This window comes from Orcinus orca, chromosome 19 (genome assembly GCF_937001465.1).
Source record: "Orcinus orca chromosome 19, mOrcOrc1.1, whole genome shotgun sequence".
NCBI lineage: Eukaryota > Metazoa > Chordata > Mammalia > Artiodactyla > Delphinidae > Orcinus > Orcinus orca.
Window position 1 is genome coordinate 38,842,031 of NC_064577.1, and position 18,720 is coordinate 38,860,750.

The following is an 18,720-nucleotide window of genomic DNA, read 5'->3' on the forward strand; positions in this document are numbered from 1 at the left end:
CCCTCAGGGTGGACTCCTTCCAGCCCAGGTCACAGACAAGAGCACCAGCAACAATTCAGAGCCAGACAGGTGGTTCCTATGATGAATTTCTTCCCATGACCCAAGTTCCCTCCCTTCGTGGGAACTTCCCTCTTTCTTCTACGGAAAGTATGTGCGTGTTTCCCCCCCACCTTCCCAGACCAAGCAGGATGGTGAGGATGCGGGGGGTAGGAGTGGCGCTGGTGCTTACGTGTCATAGATATGGATGTTTGCCGGGATGGCGCTGATGAACCCAACCAGTTTCCGACTCGAGACCACTCGAACCCCACAGTGCCACTGGGGGAGCCAGCCAGGCGGCCGGAGAGCCCTAGAGGAGAGACGGGGGCTGTAGCCGTGGTGCTGCTCGCCAGCGGCCTTGGGGGACTGTCTGGGCTCCGCCGCCGAGTCTGGTTCTAAGCTCGTGCTACCACCTCCCTGAGTGGGGGTGAACAGCTCAATTCTCCTAATTCTCTTTAGGGCCAAACCCTCCTGGACACCAATGGGATCGAGCCACAGCTCTTTCTTTCTGCTCAGTCCACTTGGCCTACTTGCTCATCCAACCCAGGGCTGTCACAGTGAAGATTTCATCCTGATCCGGTTTCTTTGTGCTCACTTACTCTGACAGCCCGAGCCGGAGCACCGGCCTCCCTGGCTTTGAGTCCAGTGGGTCCCATGGTCGGGAGCTGGCTGTGGAGCCTCTGGAGCTCTGGGCTCCACCTCCCCAAAGCACCATCACCTCCTCTCTTTCCGCTTGGCCAGTCTTCCTTTCCCTCCCATTTCAGGCAGGCCCCCACCGTGCTGGCCTCATGCCTCTACCTTCCCGGATATTAAACGAGGCCCGGGAGGGTGGGTGGCCCAGCCAGGCGAGGTCATTTTCATACAACTGAGCATGCTCAGGAAATGGATAGAAAACGACCTCTTTTCTTTTAAATCTTAGCAGGTCTCATCCCCCCCTCCCTTCTTACATAAAGTCACTATACAATAGACGATCTTTTCTTCTGGGTACCAATTCCATAAAGGAATCTCTCACCCAGTCATTCTGTCTTAAATAAGGTTTTGATTCTAAGCTCCACGAGAAGCAAGTCTCCTTCAGATGCAGAAACTCAAAAATCGCATACTAATTTGTCATTAAAAGGATGGCTCTTAGCAGGGATGAAAAATCTGGTGCCCTGTCGTCGTTCTGCTCTATGCCTGGCTCTGGAGCCTTAATAAGAAAGCCCTTACAACTCACCACAAAAGAAATTCGGGAGAATAATCAAATCGGAACATGTTGTCATCATCTTCCACATAATTCTCATTCAGGAGGGTGTAGAGTTCTTTCAGCTGCAGAGAGGAGGAGCTGCCTTAGAGGTATTCTGCCAGGGGTGGGGACGAACTCCAGTACCCTGGGGCTCCAAGCCTTTCAGGACAAGGCAAACTACCAAAAATTATGTTTCATCTCCCAAATCCTTTTCATGGCAGGGACTCCTGGAACAAGCACCCTAGTGCTTAATAGGAAACTGAGCCACCAAGGGTAGAGTGGCAGACTTAAGTACATGAAGGGGCAGACCAAGAATGTCATCCAACTAACCAACCACTCCATCGTTAAGACAAGGGACTGAATAAATGGATGAACAAGAAAAATGAAAGCATGAAGAAGAGGTATCTGCCTCGGGGAGTGGCAGGGGTTAACTCTCAACCTGCCAGAGAAGCCAAGAGCTATTTATGTGGAGTCGTGGGCAGGCCCCAGGGGCAACAGATGGGGGCTCTGCTCAGACCTGCTTGGCTCAGCTCTTAAGACAGCCCTTGAGGAAGGCCTGAGTAGAAGCCGTCTCGATGTGACTGCAGGCCTGTTCGTGAAAGAGGCAGCCGGTCCACACTCCTGGCCCACCCAGGCCTACTCACCACACCACGGTCCCCCAGGTCCAAGGCATCCCAGGCGAAGTCCTGGGGCAGCGTGTAGGGCTCCTGGCGGATGCTGTCTTTGTCAGGTTCCACGGGACCATGTGTGTTCACGACTTCCCCTGGAAGAAGAGCACAGCCATAAGCCTCACCCTCGGCCTCCTAGGGAAGGAAGGGGCTCAGCTCAAAGACTGACCTCAGCAAATTCCTCCTATCCCTAGGAGCCCTCCATCTCAAGGACACTCTGTTCCTGGCAACTGCAGACCATCTCTCCAGTTGCCCTTGGCCCCTAGCTGAGGGCCAATTCATGGCCAAGCTTAAGAACAATCAGCGGGATCCAAGGTGGTTGGTTTCTTGGACATTCTTTTAAATCTCCCTTTGGTTCCTGAATGACAAACATTTATCTTGACTAGTTTGGCTCCCTGCCTCCTGGTTGGTGTAGAGTGCTGTCATGGCCCTGGCCCAGGCCCATCGACCTGGATGGATTTGTAAGGAGTTGCAACAAGGCCGCTTTTGTGTCAACAGCAACAACAACGTACTGGGCCTATTCCTGAGCTAGACAATGGCGTCCAGGCGCCAGGCTCACTATGGGCCCCGCCAGCCTTGGCTTTGAACAACGTGGGCCAGTTAACTGCTGCTGCCAGCTCAGGCCCTCGGTGTTTACAGAGCCCTGTGAGCACCTTCAGGCTGAATCACTGAGTCTACACCACGCTGCTGGGAAGTTACCCTCCGATGGGACATCTCCACCCGGGACAGACACCCTTCCCCTGTGGAGTACATAAGAAGTGAGGGGGGGTACTGAGAAGACACAGCCCTGATTCCCAACCCCTGCCAAATCAGACCTATCTGATAAACTCAGACAAATCAGCCACTTAACTTTGGCCCCTGGAATTATTTGGCCCTGGCAGATTCTACAATTCAGAGCTCATTCATGTTCACAACTTAGAAGAATGAAATGTTTAGTACATTTTGAAAACAGTCTTTTCAGGGGACCACTCAGTACACGGCTCCCAGCACAAGGCTCTGTACATTCTAGGCACTCAGTTCATGCTTTTACTGACATTCGGACTCCTGGCCCAAACACACCATTCTAACGCGTAACAGGAAGCTGTGGACCCTCCCAGTGATGGATCTGTGGGGCAGGTGTAGTGGAAACGGCTGCATCCAGCCGTGAGCTGAGCACAACACCATCAGGACTGACCATCTAACTCTCGCCCGGCACATTTACTGAACACCAGTCAGACATGGCGTACCAGGACAGAGCTGGGAAAAGACAAGGTCCCTGGCCTCACAAGATACACCATCTTCTGGGGAAATATTCAAGAAATGAGTCATTACCAACGTGCTAAGGGTCACAAATTGCAAAGTACAGGCAACAATGGGGACACAGCAGGGAAGAATCCAGCTAACTCTTACTTATAAGCTGCTCCCAAATACATTTCCTTGGGAGAGCGGTTATATACATTTTTTCCCTGGTTTAGAAATTGGCCTTTTGATTAATTCATAAAGCAGCCCTTGTGAATTGGTTTAATATGTCAATCCACTTTCAATTCCCTGCCACGTATAACTTTTTGAGCCTACCAAGCCAAGGGCTGGACCCTTGGAAAGTACCAAGGATTTCTACTCTAGTCTAGGTGCTAATCAATTTTCCCTATCTTGTTTTGAACTTATGCAAAAGACGTTTTCACTTATCTATCTATGGTAGTGTTGGGTCTTCATTACTGCACACGAGCTTTCTCTAGTTGCGGCGAGCAGGGGCTACTCTTCGTTGCAGTGCGTGGGCTTCTCGTTGCAGTGGCTTCTCTTGTTGCAGAGCACAGGCTTTAGGTGCGCGGGCTTCAGTAGTTGTGGCACGCAGGCTCAGCAGTTGTGGCTCGTGGGATCTACAGCACAAGCTCAGCAGCTGTGGCGCACAGGCTTAGGTTGCTTTGTGGCACGTGGGATCTCCCTGGACCAGGGTTCGAACCCATGTCCCCTGCATGGGCAGGCGGATTCTTAACCACTGCACCACCAGGGAAGCCCTCCAAAAGACATTTTTTTTTTTCCCAAAAGACATTTTTAAACTTAGAACTTTTTTATCAATTTTTTTCCCCTAAATGATTTCATGGACAAAACACTGGTGGTCTTTGCCACTACATGACAATAGTCTCAAGGCCAAATCATTTCATTTAGGCTGGTTACTAGGTCCTGCATGCACCAAGCATTTCCATTTGCGCCTTCACCATGTGTTCACAGAATCCTAGAATGCTCCAGCTCTGGGGCAGGAGCTGGCGAATGAAATGGACGTAGGTCCTCATCATCATGGGTACCAAAGAGACAAGCAAGCAGGCACCTGTCACTCAGTATAATGAGAGTCCACGACAATGAAGTATGGTAGGAGGGGGAGGGGTCAGGAAAGACCTCTCAGAAGAAATATCTAAAGATGTGATCTCAAGGATAATTAGGAATTAGGCAGGAGTGGACTGGGTGGGGCAGGGAGGGTGGGTACACTGAGGGAACAGCACAGTCAAGGCCTGGAGAGGAAGTGGGGGGAAGGAAGGAAACTAGGAGAGGAGGCTGAAGAGGAGAGCGGGGACCGATCGTGGAGGACCCTGCGACCGAGGCTGGACTTCATCCTCAAGGCTGTGGGACATCCCAAACGGGTCTTTAAGGGGGAGGGGAGGGAGGAGTGACATCCTGAGATTTGAATTTTACAAAGAGCACTCAATAAGTGCTCGTCAAGTGACATTACTGAGTGAACTTTTATACAATATTCAATTGGTAAGTCTTCATCTACGTGTTGACAAACCAGCTCTCACAGGTTATCTCAAGGCTGTGTGCCATCTGCGAGACATAGCTGGCGAGGCAGAGTCAATTCCACCCCACTAAGGTCAGGCAAAGTAAAAGGATTCCTCACCCCCCCCACTAGCGCAGGAAAAGGGGTGACTGAAAAAGGAGAAGGACATGGTCTGAAAAGGGAGATCAAAAGTTGATCTGGGAGCACAAAGAATTGTTATACAGCTGAAGACACTGGCTGTTTACAGGCCTTTCAATGGTGAACTTAGGATGATTTTTTTAAAAAAAATACATTTATTTATTTATTTGTGGCTGCGTTGGGTCTTCGTTGCTACGTGCAGGCATTCTCCAGTTGCAGAGAGCAGGGGCTACTCTTCGTTGCAGTGCGCAGGCTTCTCATTGCAGTGGCTTCTTTTGCTGCGGAGCATGGGCTCTAGGCACGCAGGCTTCAGTAGCTGTGGCACGCGGGCTCAGTAGTTGTGGCTCATGAGCTCTGGAGCACAGGCTCAGTAGTTGTGGCACACGGGCTTAGCTGCTCCGCGGCATGTGGGATCTTCCCGGACCAGGGCTTGAACCCGTGTTCCCTGCATTGGCAGGAGGATTCTTAACCACTGCGCCACTTCCACAGGGAAGTCCCAGATGATTTTAAACTCCTAAAGAATTCTAAGTCTTTTGAGTGAAATGCAATCTAACTCTCACCACAAGTTGGGGAGTGCTGCAAACATAGTACACTTGATATGCTTGAGTCTCACAATTATTAGCCCCCAGTTAAGTGGAAAAAATTAAAGCAAGAAGCTGTAAATCACTCTACCCTAAGGACAGTCAGAAGCAGAACTGGGGTGACACCTCAGCCACGTGGACCAACTGATGCCTATAATGTGGTACTTTCTATGTGCTGACTCACAGACACAAAGGAATTCTTTATTTGGACCTGACTGACCGCGGACCTGAAAGGCAGACTGGCCAGAAGCTTGGAGTGATCACTCTTCCCCAGAGCCCCACACCACGCACTGCCCAGAAGGCACATCGAGAAGAAACAAAACAGCCTCCTTCCACCTTCCCGAGGCCATCTAGGTCCCTGTGAGCAATAGTGTGGCTTTGTCACGAGCCTTCTGAGAACAAAACGGGAGTACTGTCTACATACAGGTGGAGAAACTGAGGCAAACATCAACGAGTAAATGAGCTAAAGCAGAAGAGAAGCCCATTAATCCCAATTGGCCTCTTCACCAGGTTCCATGTCTATGAAGAATGGAGCAAAGTCACCCATTTGCAAATTCTTAATGAAAAATAAAACCAAACCAAGACCCCATCTGAAAACAGCCAAGGTGCACAGCAGCCCCCCACCCCGGCTGCCTCTTCGTGCAATTCACTCAGAGGTGGAGCGTGTGGCTCTCGATTCTTCCTGCTGCTTCGTGGGGGAGTGGTCGCCGGGGCCCGTTACCTGTAATACCCTAAGAATAGTATTGCTGTGACCCAAAGCCTTGCTGGAGGGCTTAGCCAGTGGCCTGGGACCTGGCTGACCGGGACAGCTCAACAGACCTGGTGGATGGGTGAGGGCAGGGTTCTAGAACAGTGCCTGCTGCTGATTCACGACTCACAACCATCCAGGCACTGCCTTGCTTTGCACCCTCTGGGGGGCACGTCTCAGCTTGCTTCTGGATTGGGACTAAGCTGTCTACAAACTGCATCTGCTCCAGAGCAGAGCTTCTCAAACTTGCAGAGTGGACACAAATCCCCTGCACGTTCTGATTCTGCAGGTCTGGGGCTTGAGATTCTGCATTTCTACAAGCTCTTAAGCAATGTCCATCCTGCTGGCTGGAGGGGCACACTCTGGAGCAGACGACTCTCCTTGGGCACAGCTGCCCCTCTCCCCTCACCAGGCTTTCATTCTGCCCTCACCCCGCTCTTCCCCACCAAACACACCGTCAAATCTCACTGTGTCACTGGAGGGTAGCAGTAACATGGACAGCCTGAAGGTCACTCATGTTTGTTGTTAACACACGTTTTTCTCAACATACCTACTTTCCCAGTCACATAGAAAACAGGAACTGGGCTATCAATGGGTCTAGGGGCATGATGCAACCCACTGCAAAAACGTTCTGTCAGTAACACCCTCTGAAGTCAGCCGTCAAGGTGAGCTGTGGCTCAGTCTCAGCAGGCATCTCTAACTCTGCTATGACCAGTCTCTTCCAGAATCCTTTTATTTTCTGCCTGCCCCACTCCTTTGAGAGTTCATCATAGCTTTTCAAAGAGGTGCCGACCAAACCTGCATATGGTATTCCAGGTGGAATTAAACTATCACTGTGAAGCAAAATGTCAAATTATTTCGCATCTATGAAGCACGCACTGTCTGAGAGACAAGGGGAAGAGGCTGGGGACTGGCCCACTCCAGATTAAACACTGCCCAGATAAACAAGTCTCTCCATAAAATCTACGTGGGAAGACAGGTCCATGAGCGCACATCCCCACTCACCATGTGCCAACACCCTGTTTTTCTTTGTAGATTTATACTGGATGATGATGCACTACAAGGACCATTATTTGTTCTCAATATGTGTTACTGTGAAATGATAAGGTCCCTGGACAACAGCCTTTTCTGAACTGCACTGTAAAGACTATCCTCTAAAAACAACCACCAAGGAACAACAGAACTCTCGTCCTCCCTCACAAATCCAGCATAGAACCCTCAGCACGGCTGAGGCACATCCCTCGCCCCTGCCCTTGCCTTTGCCTTTGCCTTCGCCTGGGGAAGAAAGCAAATACATACCCAGTTTGGGGACGGGCTGCGTGTCCCAGAACTGGTAGCTTCGTTTGCTAGCCTCCTCCATGGTTTTTGCAGGTCCCTGACCTACTGAAAAGAGTTCAATGGCCTTCTGTATTTCCTGGATCCTCTCTGCTGGCAAAGAGTTCATCTGAACAAGACAAAGTTGGGGAGAGAAAAGGCCCATTATATTAATAAACACTTTTGATTCATTCAAGTCCAAGAGTTAAGGGGGTACAACTCAAAGAAGCGGTGTGGTTCCTGAGAGATCAGCTGTTGAAGTACAAGTGGAGAAGGAGTGGTTGATGATGAGCAGTATGATAGGGAGGTGCTTCCTACAGGGTTTCTCCTCTTCTTAGTCTTACGGTGGTTGACGGCAAAACGTGGCTTAGCGTAAAATTTCAAACAATGCAGAAATGTAAAAACACACAGAAGATAAAAAACCCAACAGTCCCATCCCTCAAATATAATCCTTGTCATCAACAGTCTTAAATTTGGGAGGTAGGGTGAGAAGAGGCAAATATAATTTCAGACTTTTTTGCATGCAAGTTCCAAACACACACACAATTTTCAAAGACTCAAATTGGATCATACAGTATTATTTTACTGACTGTTCTTCTTTAAACACTATGTCTTAGAGACCATTCCACGCAGTCACATGGACCTGCCCATTCCAACAACTGAGTCCCCTGCGTGCACAGACTACAATATATCTGGCCAACCTCCTACCAATGGCATTTTGGTGATTTGGGTCTTCAGGTTTACAGAAAATGCTGCAATGAACTTTCTTCTACATCTATTTTTGCTCACTGAATACGTATTTCTACAGGATAAAGTTTAAGAAAGGAGGCTTGCTGGGTAAAAGGAGATGCACGTTTGAGATTACATATATTGTCAACTTACTCTCTAAAAAGAGAATATCAATCAACCCAGTGAGCAGTGTATGGGAGTGTGTTTCTCCAGACCCTCATCATCAGATTTACCAAATCTTAATCTCTGCCAATCTAGGGGAAAAAAATGTTGCTTTAATTTTCATTTCAAAGTTAACCATCTTTTCATATAAAAACCTTTATTTTTTTCTTTGTGAATGGCCTACTCATTTCATTCTCTTAAATTTACTGATTCATGTATTGCAAGTATTTGCCCAGCTTGTTGTTTACCTCTTGACTTTTACAGAGAAGTTTGAAATTTGTCACTTTTTCTTTTATGGCTTCTGGATCTTATGTCCAGCTTAAGATTATACAAATACCCATAACTTCTAATACTTCTACTTTCCTACATCTTTTTTTCATCTAAATTGTGAAGGAAAGAGAGAATATAAACCAATATATTTACATTGCTTATTCCTGGGAGGTAGAACTGGAAATGATTTTCATTTTCTTCCTCTTGCTGTGTTTTTTCCTAATTTCTTTACTATGTATTCCAACACTCTCATAAAGAGAAAAACAGAACGGCTATATAAATGGTGTTTTGTTGAGATTTTCTAATCTCAAAGTGAACCATTTTGATAAAGGTTTCAGTTCAAACCCCCCTGGAGTCATCCAAACACCCACCCCCCAGACAAACAAAGAAACAAACAAGAATCCCTAAAGCCAAAGCATGGGCTTGGGCTAGGCTTCCTGACTGAAGGACCTGGGTAAACCACCTCCTCTCGTCTTTAAAATGGGAAGACCCCCACCTACCCTGTAGAGAAATTGAAGGTTGGGGTTAATTTAAACCACGTGCCTGGCAAGAACCTAGCTGGCCAGCATGGTGGTCAATAACGGTAGTATTTTTTTTTTCACAGTGGGTTTGGTATTGAAAATATCAAAAAAATGACTTGAAGCCATATCTCAATAAGGTAGGAGATTCAAGTTGGAGTATGACTTTGGAGGCAAGAAGCAAGGGGCGGGTGCACTGGGATAATGAGACTGGATTTCTCGTGAGGCCTGTAAACTGAGGCAATTCTGAAAGAATTACGGATATGTTTCGAGCTTCCTCCAGGGCCTACTTTGAAGGACAGCACTTACCTGAAATAAAAGGTTTTCTTTTTTTAATGTGGCTTTATTTAAGAAACAAAACAATCCTTACCCATACTTCTGGGTTTTGTGTCGGTGTGTCAGTCTCAGAGGTAAGCTCTAGGCCAATGGTTCTCAACTATGGAACTCAGAAACGGGCTCTGTGGGAGTCTCAGTTCTCATTACAATAACTATAGCATCAACAGAATGCTTGCAATATATAAAGGTCCGCCTTAATAGGAACAGGCCTTTCATTCTCATAGTGGTGGGGACTGAAGACAGAAAAGGCCGAGAACCACTGCTCTAGGCCACAGGGGCGGTCACAAGGGAATCGCTCTGTGGCACGCGGCACAACACCCCATGCAGGTACGCACCTATAAATTCTGAGGGGGCACCAGGCTTGGGAGTCAGTGTCTAACGTGCTGTGCCTTTTAAGGTAGGACAGCAGTTTCATCACCTAGGTCTAGGGCAGCAGAGGGCAGCAGAGGGATCCAACTCCTCCCTCTCGAAGTAATACCAGTGGGGACTGTCAATCCACACTGTTCCTATACATTTACCCCAACACCCTCTCATCTGAAAAAGCTACTCTGTCACCAGAAAACAGAGCCTCCTTGTTACCTTCACAGGCTGATCCTGGGCTGAATCTGTCTCACTGCCTTTCTCTTTCTTCTTTTTTTGTTTCTTTTTCTTCTTTTTGGCTCCAGTGTCATTGGCTGGACTCAAACCACTGTAAGACAAAGTAAATACTGATGCAGGGTTTTTAAAAAATCATCTGTTTTGAGCTACACTGACAAAGAGCTTTCTGTAGAGCCAGACCCTCCTTAATCAAGCCTGTTGGCTTCAGAAGCAGACCAGAGAATCCAGGCCCCAGAAGGGGCACTTGGAGGACACCCGCAGACACAGCTCTCCTCTCCACTCCCACCAGAGCCCAGGGAAGGAGCAATGTGCAAAGGATGGCCTATTTGTTTGAAAGGACCTTTTCTGTTCTTGCTTTTATTTTATGCGGTTTATTTTCTTTCATTTTTGGCCGCGCCACGTGGCTTGTGGGATCCTAGTTCCCCGCAGGGATCAAACCCGGGCCCACAACAGTGAAAGCGTGGAGTCCCAACCACTGGACAGTCAGGGAATTCCAATGGTTATTTTCTTTAGATTGCCAGGTTGCTGGTAGCAAAGGCAAATGATAATTGTTAACAGGGCATTCATACCACCAACACTGCCTTAGAGCCTGGAATTTAAAGGGATGACAGCCCAAAGTGGTCTTCTGGAAACTCTCCCTCACTTCTGCTCCCACCCTCCTGACGCATTAGGTTTTCTGAGTTGCCCCATCTGGACCTAAAGCACAAAGCAGTACTGGAAAGGGAGGAAGCAACAAGGAAAAAGGTAGTTTAATGTTGCTGTGATCTGTGTCCAAATAGTCAAACGCTCATGAGAAATGCCTAAATCAGGCCTGTAGGACTGAGAACAACCACCAGCCGGCTCAGACTGGGTGATCACCACCAGCAAAACACGGCACTAGGAATCTTGGGAAAACAACAACAATGAACACCCAGCCACCCCTGCTAAGAGGAGATTTACATGAAACGTGTGTGCCTGTGAACCACAGTAATGGGGATTTCTCATGCTGCTTTCCCTCTGCATGAGTCACCCAATGAAGGCAGCAAAAACAGTTTCTTAGCCACATTTAACAGTTTCCTACAGGCTTTCATTATCGTTTTCTGTATTGTCTCCCAATATTTTTGAGACACAAATCATATATTATACTGTGTTTTGCTAACATTTTCCATTCATTTGCTCCCAAATGTTTTTTACCAATTCCTGTTGATTTTAGGATAATAGTTTTGATTCTGGGTTTCCTTCATTTTATTGATGAATTTTAAGGTTCAGCTGCAGGCTGCTTTCCTAATTACTGGTTTTTTAATAGATTTATGTATGTATGTATGTATTTATGGCTGTGTTGGGTCTCCATTGCTCCGTGTGGGCTTTCTCTAGTTGCAGCGAGTGGGGGCTACTCTTCATTGAGGTGCGCGTGCTTCTCATTGCGGTGGCTTCTCTTGTTGCAGAGCACGGGCTCTAGGTGCACGGGCTTCAGTAGTTGTGGCTCACAGGCTCTAGAGGGCAGGCTCAGTAGTTGTGGCGCATGGGCTCTAGAGCACAGGCTCAGTAGTTGTGGCGCACGGGCTTAGTTGCTCTGCGGCATGTGGGATCTTCCTGGACCAGGGCTTGAACCCGTGTCCCCTGCATTGGCAGGCAGATTCTTAACCACTGCGCCACCAGGGAAGCCCCCTAATTTACTGTTGTAGTTGGTTTTTGCCATGTCTAAATTGATTTGGGCATTGTCAGACTGGGAGTAATGCCGGACTATTACTCTGCCATCCTCCCTTGAAATCTTCCATTAAAAAGTCTAAATTAGGAGTCGAACACAAGGGTACAGTGAACCCTAATCTGCAGAATCAGCTAAGTGCAGGGTTTTATTTTAGCTGTACAGTCTAGATAATCAATTTTTCAAAGAATTCAAACAGTATAAAATACATTTTACATACCATATGGTAAGTATCATTTAAGCTTTATTTTATAATTCAGAAAGGCTTCATGGTCTTAAAGTGCCTTGGAGTTATTATGAATATTAATTATCATCTCATAGCACGTGGTACTGTATAGGGAGAAGGTAGCGTGCTGCTATTTCCCGTTGCAGAATGTCCTAAGATTTCTCTTGTCCTAGTCTGGTTAGGAGTGCTTGCATCCAGACTTCACAACCTTGCACTTGGACTAAAGTTATCTCCAGCCTTTCCTGGATCTCCCTGACATCACAACTTCTCTGCCTCCTCCTAAACGCTACATAACAGTGGGACTCACCTCTGTGAAAATGGCTTTCCATGAGTCCCTCCCACGCTTGAAAGCCTACAGTGACAGCAGCTTCTTATTCTGGAAGGTATCAAGCCCCGCTTTCCCCTCGGCCCATCACATTCAGTTCCCATCTAGCTCATCCATCCTTACTTCCCCTGCTCGGGAATAACTGTGCCTGCACCCGTGGGGCCAGGCCTCTCACCAGGCCCCTGTTGCAGAAAGACTAAAGCCAGGGAGAGCAAGTAAGGTCCTGACTTTAGTCGAAGTGTAAGGTTCTGACATCCAGATGCAAGTGCACCTCCTAGATACCATATTAATGGGACACACAAGGCATAACACGGAAGGAAGACCGATAACATTCAGAGGGGGAATAAGGTAAACACCTTAAAACCAGATGCTCAGCAAAACCCCCAAGGCCATGGCAAAGAATAGGAACCATAAAGCCATTTACAGACTGAAGATAAAGCTTTCCTCTTATTATCTCAATTTTGTTATTAGGCACAGGCCTGTTCGCAGCCTATGACAAGCCTGTGTGGTTTTCTGATTCCAGAGACAGTCTCACTTCAGTCTCCGGATTGTATGCAGCATTATAAGGTTTAAAAGCTGGTTGATGGGGACTTCCATGGTGGCTCAGTGGTTAAGAATCCACCTACCAATACAGGGGACACGGGTTCGATCCCTGGTCTAGAAAGATCTCACATGCCACAGAGCAACTAAGCCCGTGTGCCACAACTTCTGAGCCTGCGTGCTGCAACTACTGAAGCCCGCATGCCTAGAGCCCGTGCTCCACAACAAGAGAAGCCACCGCAATGAGAAGCCCACGCACCACAACGAAGAGTAGCCCCCACTCACCGCAACCAGAGAAAGCCTGTGCGCAGCAATGAAGACCCAAAGCAGCCAAAAATAAATAAATTTAAAAAAACAAAAAGCTGGTTGATGGTAGGAGACAAAGCAGCATTCCACTGTTGATACAATTTATAAGTCCTTATTCATTTCAGCTTATGGAATGAATTATCTGGTCCCTGTATATGAATTACCATAAGAACTGTTTTTATGGAAAAAAGAATCAAAAAGGTTAAAGTGAAGAACTGCTGCATATTAACTAACTGAACACTTACTAAACACAATTTCACATAAGGAAAATAGAAGAAATTATTTCCTCCGACTGTAGACATCTTCACAAATAGGCAAAATCGCTAAAAACTCCCTTCCTGCCTTTGCTCTTGCAATTCAGTGGAGCCACTTCCGTGTAGCCATCTCTTTCTGGACCCCATTTTTGCGGACAGACCCTGGGTAGAACTCTTGTTCTGTTTTATGCATTATTAATAAAAGTGCCCAGCAAACTCCAAGACCCAAACTAAAACCAAAGAGCTACTTTCATTTTCCTTGGATTGGCTTGAATTTGCACATGCAGCTACTGAGCAACGATCCTGTCTCAATTTGTACATCAAGAATATGGAGACACCTGAAGAACAAAGGAAAGTTTAAAAAAAGTCACTGTCACTGAGCTACCAGGTATTGAGCCATATTCATGAGAACACTATGAGCTCAACATGGTTTGACAGTCAACAACCCAAACAGGAAGACAACTGACTCGGAGAAGAGACTTCCAAGGAGCACAGTAGGGTTAGCTCTCCAGGTGATTATAATACCGTTAATTATCCATAAGAAACCAAGCTCAGAGGCCTTGAGAGCAGGTCTTTAGGAAGCCAATACCATTTCACAGGATGGCTTCAATCTGGATTTGGGAAGAACCAAACCAAACGACCCCATGGAAGCTAGGCTGGTCCTTCTCAAAAGAATTTGGCTTCATTTTTAAAGGGACCTGGAGTCCATACCCACTGGGTGAGTATCCCTGGGCATGCTGGGACTCCGCAAATTAAAACAGAAATCTCTCAGAGATCTCTCTAAACCTGCCAGTCACCTTAACATACTTCAAAGGGACTGGCCAAAACCTTGGAATACAGCAAATCAAAGTCTAACTTTGGTTCATTTGGTTCCAAAATAATGAGCAGAGAATTAGTGAAACTTGCCCCCTTTTTGGGGGGGGAGGGGTTGCCTGCAGTGGAAAGGGAGATGGGAATTCACATAAAAATTTTGAAATGTACATTCTAAAGTTGATCAACTCAAGTCACTAACGACCAACCTAGTGAATATGGGATGAATGAGCAGAATGACAAACCAGGAACAGAGAAGTAAAGTAATCAAGAAATGTCATTTTTAAATGAAGGTCAAAATATTCTAAGTTCAAACATATAAGAAATCCTATGGATGCTCTGGTATAAAGTCAGGGCTGGGGACTTCCCTGGTGGCGGAGTGGTTAAGAATCTGCCTGCCAGTGCAGGGACACGGGTTCGAGCCCTGGTCCAGGAAGATCCCACATGCCGCAGAGTAACTAAGCCCGTGTGCCACAACTACTGAGCCTGCGCTCTAGAGCCCGCGAGCCACAACTACTGAGCCTGCGTGCCACAACTACTGAAGCCCGCACGCCTAGGGCCCGTGCTCTGCAACAAGAGAAGCCACCGCGATGAGAAGCCTGCGCACCGCAACGAACAGCAGCGCCCCGCTCGCCGCAACTAGAGAAAGCCTGTGTGCAGCGATGAAGACGCAACGCTGCCAAAAATAAAATGTAAATAAATAAATAATAAAATAAAGTCAGGGCTGGGGGAGGAGATGGAAAATGAACTTCAGTACTTATTTCTAGAAATAGAATGCAGCACCAGAGTGTGTGCTGGTGGGAGGGAAGGGCAAGCTGACAGAGAGCAGCTCGAGCTGCCAACCTCCAGATAACAGCAGCAGCGCAGGTCCATGACACAGGCTTCCTCTTAATCCTACTGATAACAAAATCCACTCAAAGGTGCGTGGCTGAGGGACAGAAGTTGTTTTCCTGGGAGCTAAACCACCAGAGCTGGAAGGAATCTCAGGGCCATCTGGCTTAACCTGTTGTTTACAGAAGAGGAAACCAAGGCCCAGGGACGTGAGGCATCAACTAACCAACTAGTACCCAGGGACAAGTCACCAATCTAACCACTTGGCCCATTCCTCCCCAAACACTGAAGTCTCATTCCCTGTGAGAATTTATCTGAGAACCTTCGAAAGCCCTAAAACAAATTCTTGCATATCAGAGGAGCAGACAGTAAAGGCAGTGAGGAGAGGGAGCCATGTTTTATCCAGAAAGCCTCCCTGACTCCTCCAGTTCTCATTCTCATTGATGTCTATCTGTTTTAAGATTATGATCTCCCACACAATTTAATACTTTATATATATAATGTGTTGCTGCCTGGCTTCCCAATGAGATAAAAATTTTCCTGGTATAGGGACCATATCTTTCACAGCTGTTTCCCACAGCATCCCTAGTTATGCTGAGCACACAGTTGACAGTTCAACAAATATGTGCCTGACTGATGCTTTCCAGGCATAATAGACTAAAATAAAACCCTGAAAAGCTAGAACCCAAAAGAGGGTCAGCAAAACATCTTTAGCAATGTTTCCATAGGACAGCTGTGTTAACATTCTATGAAAGCAGTGGCGATGCTGTGCTCTTTTGAGCCACTGTTTGAGATTTTAAATTATCAAATTTCTTATGAAATTATCAACTTTCTTATTCATTGTCTTCTCCCTCCTTAGGACCTGTTCTATTTCTATAAGAGTTAAAACAGAAAAGCTCCACTTTAACGACTTCAAACGGTTCCAATGTCTTAAACACAGACCATGGTTTAGTTTTTTGTTTGTTTGTTTGTGGTACGTGGGCCTCTCACTGTTGTGGCCTCTCCTGTTGCGGAGTCCCGATGCGCAAGCTCAGTGGCCATGGCTCACGGGCCCAGCCGCTCCGCGGCATGTGGGATCTTCCCGGATCGGGGCACGAACCCGTGTCCCCTGCATTGGCAGGCAGACTCTCAACCACTGCGCCACCAGGGAAGCCCCATGGTTTACTTTTGATTATGAGATCAAAAGAAAAAAAGAGTTCAGAAAATAAAATTCACGACTTTTGGTTACCTGTTTTCTACCCCTAAAATCTGGAAGTTAACTTTTTAGGCTAAAATTCAAAATTTCCAGAGAAACTTAATAAATCCTAGCCTCTAACATCCTTTTGATTCTACTTGTAGACATCAGGAAATCCTTCTGCAAATCAATTTTTTTTTTTTTTTTTGGCCATGCCAGTGGCTTGCAGGATCTTAGTTCCTGGACCAGGGACTGAACCCGGGGTCACAGCAGTGAAAGCACCAAGTCCGAACCACTGGACCGCCAGGGAACTCCCCTTCTGCAAATCAATTTATTCATGAGGTATGATTTACCAGCAATCCTATCGGTACAGTATTCAGAAGGCCCAAAGCCAGGTGAATGCAATGGCATTTACAAGTGGGCCCAGGTAGAAACTACATGGCATGAATCTGTATCAGCTGCCGGTCCTCGTGCTGAGACTGCAGGACCCCTTAATGCAATCCCCCAAACTTTGCAAACTCCCACCAATCAGTTATTCTTATAAAAAGCTGCTGGTGAGTCCTAAATTACTGTAAAAATGAAAACACTCTACTACTGCCATCAAGGTACCCAGGAGGCCTGTGAAAAGAACAGCAGTTTGTGGCAAGGATTACTGCTTTTACTGCCACCCTCTGCCCTCCCGGGGATGGTTAGCCAGAATGTTGAGCGTGCACAAGCCAATTCCTGTCATGAAGGAAAATTGGTTTTTACGGGTCACAAAAGCTCTGATACACTAAGTAGTTTACAGTGGGAATGAGACAGAAATGTAAATTCTACATACTCTGGGTTGGTTTGGTGAGCTAGACTGTAACCTGGCAACTCCTAGGTCAAGTCAAATGCGGTTCAGAGACCATTTTCAGTAATTTTCAGAGCAGTGACTCAATGCTGGCAGCCATTTCACACACTGGAATGAACTCTGAAAAAGATATCAGTCTATCAAGGACGGTTTAAAGGGGCCAGTCACCTCCATCGCCAACGGGCTCCCTAGTTTGGGAAAGTCCGTGGGTTATTGAATGCATCCAAAGACAGGACTCACACTGCTGCAGAGTCAGGAGGAAGGAGTCAATGTAGGAGGGAAAAGAAATCCAGCAAGTTCAGAATGGATCCTCCTGGGTGTCAAAGGGAGAGGTGAATTTGCAAATCCCAAGCCTCATTACAAAAGCTAAATCAGTCTTTATAAGTGAAGTCTACATGAGATAATCCATGTAAAGGGCTTAGCACAGTGCCCAGCACATAGTAATGCTAGCAACAGAGAACATTTATTGAACACTTAACAACAGTGAACCCTCCTTAGCTCCCTCTCGAAGAAAGCAGCAGTAGAAAAAATTCTGAAGCAAGTACCGACCCTGTTGAAGAATATTAGTTTTGTTTTGTTTTGTGCTCTCAAGAGAGAACATAGTGTTTGTGTGCCTTAAATGCAACAATCACAAGAGCACCGTCCTTGGGGAACTGGAAGAGAGGCTTGCAGGGCAGAGATTTCAGATAAAAGGTTAAAAGGAAGAGCTAAAGCAGCATCCTCCTAAAGTTACTAAATTTATGGTCCCAAAACTTATGGACTCTGCGGGGAAAGGGTTAATGGCAGACTTAGTAAAGCTGGGAAATTTTAGAGTGAGCACATTAAACAATGTGAAAAATCAGCAAAACTGGTTTGCCATGAACAGCAGTCTCCCTGAAATAGGCTCTCATTTACTTTTCATTTCTTCTGCTCTCCAGTCCCTTCTCTCTGAAGCAGCTCTTGATTAGTTTCTTTTTAATTGCCACTTAATTGGGAAATAAAATTAGAACACTTATTTGATATCAGTGATGAGGTCTCTCTTTTCATTTCTGCTTTGATCTAGTTTTGAAAAACCAAAAGCTGAAGAGAGAAATTAAGAAAAAGGAACTAAAAAGATTTCTTCTTCTAAGAGCCAGATACAGCTATAAGCCGTCAAATAAATGTGGAAAGAGCCACTCTTGGAGAATCTGAAGAATAAAACAGAAGCAAGTAAGGATAGCTTTACGGAATTCCATTCAAAAAGACCTTTCTTTTCTCTTAAGTTTCTTCATAAAGGATAATATCTCATGATTAGGAAGTGAAGAAAACTTTTAAGAACCCATATTAACCTGTCCCCATGGAGTAAGAGAACAGAATGGGAAACAGACATCCCTTATCAAAGCATTCTTGATCCATGGCTTCCCAGCATCTCAGTGGTATCGATGACACTGCAGAATAAATTCTAGGAACGAATCCTACAAACAAAATAGTCTAAAAGTTTTCCCTTTCCAAAACACCCAGATAAACTTTACTTGTTTGTTATCGCACAATTAAAATCTACTGCCAGCTGATAAGATTTATCCTTTAGTGATAAGTTTCTCACTAAAAACAAACAAGAAGCAGAAACTAACACAACACTGTAAAGCAACTATACTCCAATAAAAAAAAAAAAATTTTTTTTTAATTTTAAAAAGGGAAAAAACCAAACA

At 46.2% G+C, this 18,720-nt stretch overlaps 1 protein-coding gene across 1 annotated transcript in view; it reads right to left on the reverse strand.

The window, feature by feature from the left end:
• NMT1 (N-myristoyltransferase 1) overlaps positions 1–18,720 on the reverse strand; it is a 30,239-nt gene that overhangs the window by 8,364 nt on the left and 3,155 nt on the right. Inside the window, exons 2-6 of the mRNA XM_004285958.2 lie at positions 10,051–10,159; positions 7,442–7,586; positions 1,903–2,021; positions 1,250–1,341; positions 230–346 (exon numbers count right to left, since the gene is read on the reverse strand). Coding sequence (XP_004286006.1) covers positions 230–346; positions 1,250–1,341; positions 1,903–2,021; positions 7,442–7,586; positions 10,051–10,159 — 582 coding nt within the window. The remainder of the gene's footprint in view (positions 1–229; positions 347–1,249; positions 1,342–1,902; positions 2,022–7,441; positions 7,587–10,050; positions 10,160–18,720) is intronic.